At 44.5% G+C, this 6,380-nt stretch overlaps 2 protein-coding genes across 2 annotated transcripts; both read left to right on the top strand.

Moving 5' to 3' along the window:
* The first annotated feature begins 2,574 nt into the window (after positions 1 to 2,574).
* LOC116923346 (retrovirus-related Pol polyprotein from transposon 17.6) lies at positions 2,575 to 5,450 on the top strand. Its single transcript, XM_045168132.1, has 3 exons — positions 2,575 to 2,688; positions 2,800 to 3,808; positions 3,880 to 5,450. Exons 1-3 carry the CDS (start codon positions 2,575 to 2,577, stop codon positions 5,448 to 5,450), a joined length of 2,694 nt encoding a protein of 897 aa, XP_045024067.1.
* Positions 5,451 to 5,537: 87 nt separating this feature from the next.
* On the top strand, positions 5,538 to 6,119 carry LOC123469322 (uncharacterized protein K02A2.6-like). Its single transcript, XM_045168133.1, has one exon. The coding sequence runs from the start codon at positions 5,538 to 5,540 to the stop codon at positions 6,117 to 6,119; it is 582 nt and encodes a 193-aa protein (XP_045024068.1).
* Positions 6,120 to 6,380: the final 261 nt, after the last annotated feature.

Genomic DNA, 6,380 nt, shown 5'->3' with positions numbered 1-6,380 from the left:
TCAATGTGAATACACTGTTATACCATGAGTTTTTACTTCTATATGTAAACTGCATGGAATATACTTGTATTCAATGTGAATACACTGTTATACCATGAGTTTTTACTTCTATGTGTAAACAGCATCAAATATACTTGTATTCAATGTGAATACACTGTTATACCATGAGTTTTTACTTCTATATGTAAACTGCATGGAATATACTTGAATTCAATGTGAATACACTGTTATACCATGAGTTTTTACTTCTATATGTAAACTGCATGGAATATACTTGAATTCAATGTGAATACACTGTTATACCATGAGTTTTTACTTCTATATGTAAACTGCATGGAATATACTTGTATTCAATGTGAATACACTGTTATACCATGAGTTTTTACTTCTATATGTAAACTGCATCAAATATACTTGTATTCAATGTGAATACACTGTTGTACCATAAGTTTTTACTTCTTTATGTAAACTGCATGGAATATACTTGTATTCAATGTGAATACACTGTTATATCATGAGTTTTTACTTCTATATGTAAACAGCATCAAATATACTTGTATTCAATGTGAATACACTGTTATACCATGAGTTTTTACTTCTATATGTAAACAGCATCAAATATACTTGTATTCAATGTGAATACACTGTTATACCATGAGTTTTTACTTCTATATGTAAACAGCATCAAATATACTTGTACTCAATGTGAATACACTGTTATACCATGAGTTTTTACTTCTATATGTAAACTGCATGGAATATACTTGTATTCAATGTGAATACACTGTTATACCATGAGTTTTTACTTCTATGTGTAAACAGCATCAAATATACTTGTATTCAATGTGAATACACTGTTATACCATGAGTTTTTACTTCTATATGTAAACTGCATGGAATATACTTGAATTCAATGTGAATACACTGTTATACCATGAGTTTTTACTTCTATATGTAAACTGCATGGAATATACTTGAATTCAATGTGAATACACTGTTATACCATGAGTTTTTACTTCTATATGTAAACTGCATGGAATATACTTGAATTCAATGTGAATACACTGTTATACCATAAGTTTTTACTTCTATATGTAAACTGCATGGAATATACTTGTATTCAATGTGAATACACTGTTATACCATGAGTTTTTACTTCTATATGTAAACAGCATCAAATATACTTGTATTCAATGTGAATACACTGTTATACCATGAGTTTTTACTTCTATATGAAAACTGCATGTAATATACTTGTATTCAATGTGAATACACTGTTATACCATGAGTTTTTACTTCTATATGTAAACTGCATGGAATATACTTGAATTCAATGTGAATACACTGTTATACCATGAGTTTTTACTTCTATATGTAAACAGCATCAAATATACTTGTATTCAATGTGAATACACTCTTATACCATGAGTTTTTACTTCTATATGTAAACTGCATCAAATATACTTGTATTCAATGTGAATACACTGTTATACCATGAGATTTTACTTCTATATGTAAACAGCATCAAATATACTTGTATTCAATGTGAATACACTGTTATACCATGAGTTTTTACTTCTATATGTAAACTGCATGGAATATACTTGTATTCAATGTGAATACACTGTTATACCATGAGTTTTTACTTCTATATGTAAACAGCATCAAATATACTTGTATTCAATGTGAATACACTGTTATACCATGAGTTTTTACTTGTATATGTAAACTGCATGGAATATACTTGAATTCAACGTGAATACACTGTTATACCATGAGTTTTTACTTCTATATGTAAACTGCATGGAATATACTTGAATTCAATGTGAATACACTGTTATACCATGAGTTTTTACTTCTATATGTAAACTGCATGGAATATACTTGTATTCAATGTGAATACACTGTTATACCATGAGTTTTTACTTCTATATGTAAACTGCATCAAATATACTTGTATTCAATGTGAATACACTGTTGTACCATAAGTTTTTACTTCTATATGTAAACTGCATGGAATATACTTGTATTCAATGTGAATACACTGTTATACCATGAGTTTTTACTTCTATATGTAAACTGCATGGAATATACTAGTATTCAATGTGAATACACTGTGTTGTAATGTGAACCACTAGGTGGCCTATTGGCCTCAGCTCAACCCGCCCCTAGCGGCGAACGGGTGAGGGGAGACAGTGAATACACCAGTCGAGACTAAGCACTTAAGACTACAACATGGTGTCAGAAGTGATGTGAAAAAAAAAAAAAAAAAGCCTCACGTGTTGGTTATGAGTTTGGTAGCTACTGCTCTAGAGTTTCGTTTTTTTTCTCTTTCCTTGCTCTTGGTGAGCTTTTTCGAGACATCTTGAGTTTATCGTGTTACCTGTGGAATTGAACTTGTACACTCTGGGGTGTCCCGTATCAGTTATCGGCTAGTTGATCGCACCTCACACGTGGCTCGCTTAGATTGTTGCATCCAGTTGTATCTGGCCCATCGGCGGTGTCTCGTGGTGGCTGCTGCGTGCTGCTCGTGTGCCTAGTAATACCTTTGATTGTGCACTTGTGCCCATCGTTATGGCGTCTTCCCTAAAAGCCCCAGAGCCGTTCTCTTTCTCGTTCCCAAATCTCGCCACCGAGTGGAAAATGTGGCAGCGTCAGTTCGAGTACTACCTGTTGGCCACTCGAAAAGCTGAAACAGATTAAGAAGTCCTGGTTGGCGTGTTAATAACTCTCCTAGGGGTAGAGGGCCTTAAGATCTTTGACACATTCGTGTTCGCAACGGCTGGCGACGATAAAAAGATCAAGCCCGTGCTAGACAAGTTTGACAGCCATTTCGAACCGCTTAAAAGTGAAGTCTTCGAACGGTTTAAGTTATTGCGTCGCCATCAGCAGCCAGGGGAATCCTTTGACTCTTGGATAGTGTGCCTCAGAGGCATATTGAAAGGATGTAACTATGGAACGTCGGTTGAGTCTGTCCTCCGCGACCAAGTAGTACTGGGTATAGTAGATACCCAAACACGGGAAAAGCTTCTGTTTGAAAAATCGTTGGATCTAGCGAAAGCATGCGACATTGTTCGGGCATGCGAGGCATCTCGTGCACAGCTAACGCAAATGACATCTGATTTGACTATTCGCCGGCCGGACGACTCGGTGAATCGCCTGGCTGAAAAGGGTGTCAAAAAGAGTTCTAGCGCTGGTGAGGGGGCACGGCCGAAGACCTTTAGTGGAGGTGCAGCCCAGCAACTGGTCGACTGTAAGGGTTGTGGCCGGCAGCATGCAAGAGGCCGATGTCCAGCTCAAAATGTCACGTGTTTCTCGTGTGGAGTTAACGGCCACTTCTCGCGGCGTTGCCCAAGTCGCCGACAGCAGGCCGGGTCTCGAGTACCAATTGGTGCATCTGCATCCAGCATGGGAGGCACGCCTGCTCAAAAAGGTACTAAAATGCAGCTTCACTCCATGGAAGGGGTGCTCAGCGAGGGAACAGAAGAGCACTCAGTGGAGGAGTATGTGTTCCATGAACTGCGCCATGAGCGACGCGCGGCGGCGACAGTGAGCGAGTGGAGTGAAACCTTGTCAGTGGATGGCGTCAGCATAACCGTCAAACTCGATTCCGGAGCCTCGTGCAACGTCCTTCCACAGGAAGTGTTTTATCGTTTGCCGACCAGACGTCAACGCCTCCGCCCTGGACCTCGTCTTCGTCGCTATGGGGACAAAAATGGTTACTTATCGGTTCTTGGAGTCCACACAGCAAAGGTGGTGGTCAAGGGCACTGTGCATATAGTGGACTTTGTAGTGGTGAATGAACCGGGTCAGCCGTCAATATTGGGCCTCCCGTCCTGCCAAAGCCTTGACCTGACTCGGCGTGTAAACTCGATTCAGTCTCTCGGCCTCCCGTTCCCGCAGTCGTCACGGAGTTTTTAGATGTCTTCACGGGGCTGGGAAAACCTCCGATTGAGCACGTCATCAAGTTGAGTACGGGGAGTAACGCGGTGGATCCGGTCGTCTCTCCCGCAGGGAGGATTCCGTTCCGGTTGAAAGAACCGGTGTACCGGAAGCTTGACCAAATGGTGGCGGACGGTATCATTGCTCCGGTGTCCGAGCCCACTGACTGGGTGAGCCGTATGATGGTTGTCAGCAAACCGGATGGCGACGTTCGCATCTGCATCGACCCGTCTAGCTTAAACAAGGCTGTACTACGTCAACACTATTCAATTCCCACTGTCGAACAATTATTCGCCAAAATTGGTAAAGCAAAGTTCTTCTGCAGCCTGGATGCAGCGCAGGGTTTTTATCAGATTCCCCTGTCGGAGGAATCGTCCTATTTGTGCACCATGGCAACCCCTCGGGGACGCTATCGTTTTCTGCGCATGCCCTTTGGCTTGAAGTCCGCGCCGGAAGTCTATCTGCACACGATGTCGGAGCTGTTTGGCGACCTCACAGGTGTTATCACATACTTTGATGACTTCTTAGTCACGGGTGAATCGATGGAAGAGCTTCAGACCAACTTGCGCCAGGTCCTTACACGTTGCCGTCAGCACAACCTGAAGCTTCAATTAAAGAAGTGCAAATTCTTCCTAAAGGAGGTGCCTTGGCTGGGGCACGTAATAGGGGATGTTGTGGTAAAAGTGGACCCGTCGAAAGTGGAAGCAATCGTTAATATGCCTGAACCCACAGATAAGGCAGCCTTAGTCCGCCTACTGGGAATGGCCACCTATTTAGATAAGTTTTGTCCGAACCTAGTGAGTTTGACGCGTTCCCTACGTGATTTGTTGAAGGAGTCGTCCGCCTGGGTCTGGGAGGAACCACAGAGAGCCGCATGGGTCAAGCTTAAGGAAGCCATGTCATCGCTTCCGGCCTTGCGGCGCTTCGATTTAGACCTACCGGCGGTGCTATCGGTGGACGCTTCACCAACGGGGCTCGGAGCCGTGTTGCTGCAAAACGGTCAGCCCGTAGCATACTCATCGACCTCCCTCACCCCAACACAACAGCGATATTGCCCATTGGAGAAGGAGCTGCTTGCCGTGCAATTTGGACTCATGCGGTTTAAGCAGTACGTCTTTGGCCAGCAAGTCACGGTGGAGTCCGACCACAAACCACTCGTTGGCCTACTGGACAAGCAAGTAGCCGACTGCTCCCCTCGCATCCAAAGGATGCGCCTTCAGCTTCAAAGTTTTGACTTTTGTCTGGTGTATAAGCCAGGAAAAGAACTCTTCATCGCCGACACCCTCAGCAGAGCTCATTTGCCTGTGTTGTTTACAGATGACGCCATGGAGGATTGTCAAGAACAAGTTCATGCCGTTTTAGACCATGTCATCTCTCTCCAGGATACGCGATCTCGTTACAGTCAAGCCACTGACGAGGATCCAGCTTTGAAAATAGTCAAGGAAATGCTGTTGACGGACTGGCCCGACAAAAAGAGACACTGTCCACTCCCGGCCCGGCCGTATTGAAATGTGCGCCACTCCCTCAGTGAAGTCGGCGGCATCATCCTTTATGGAGAAAGACTCGTCGTTCCAGTATCGCTGAGAAGAGAGGTAATGGACGGCATCCATTTTGGTCACTTCGGTGAAGTGAGATGCGTCAGGAGAGCAAAATCGTCCGTCTATTGGCCCGGTTGTGACGACCAGATCCGTAACATGGTGGCCAGCTGCCCATCGTGTCAAGAAAATCGGCATAACAATCCAGCATTGCCCCTGTTTCCCACCCGCATCCCGGTCCACCCATTCCAGAAGGTATCAGCCGACATCTTCCAGTTTGGCGGTGTCCACTACCTGCTGTTAGTGGATGAGTACAGCAAGTGGCCGTGTGTGGCGACACTGCGCACGCTCACGTCGTCATCCACCATTGAAGCCCTCGACGGATTTTTCGCGGATTTCGGGACCCCTGAGGAGATTATATCCGACAATGGGAAGCAGTTTGACTGCGTTGAGTTTAACCGTTTTTGTGCAAAACGACAAGTTCGTCATTTGACTTCCAGCCCCGAGTTCCCGCAGTCTAATGGTCTGGCAGAGAGGCACATCCAGACAGTAAAAAAGACCATGTTGAAAATGTTCCGGGACGGCGAGTCCCTGTGGGAAGTCTTAGCAGCAGTCCGCTCAACGCCAGTATCAGACCAGTAACCATCTCCCTCCGTGCTCCTACAAGGCCGCCATCTTCGCGGCTCACTCCCGTTCCTTCCGTCTGCTCTCACCCCGAGGGTGGTCCCCTCATCGTTCGTGCAGCTGCAGTTACGACGACGAAAAGGAAAGGCTCACTTCAAGAATACACGCTGCACTGACGTGCGCTTATCCGCCCTATTTGTGGGGCAACGAGTCAGGGCTCGTGTCAACTCTCGGTGGCAGCCAGGAACCGTTGAAAAGGTGTGTCCAGAGCCGAATTCA

The sequence above is a fragment of the Daphnia magna genome, unplaced genomic scaffold, assembly GCF_020631705.1.
Source record: "Daphnia magna isolate NIES unplaced genomic scaffold, ASM2063170v1.1 Dm_contigs567, whole genome shotgun sequence".
In the NCBI taxonomy this organism is placed as follows: Eukaryota; Metazoa; Arthropoda; class Branchiopoda; order Diplostraca; family Daphniidae; genus Daphnia; species Daphnia magna.
The sequence above is the reverse complement of the archived record's forward strand: the minus strand, read 5'-3'. Positions and strand labels throughout refer to the sequence as shown.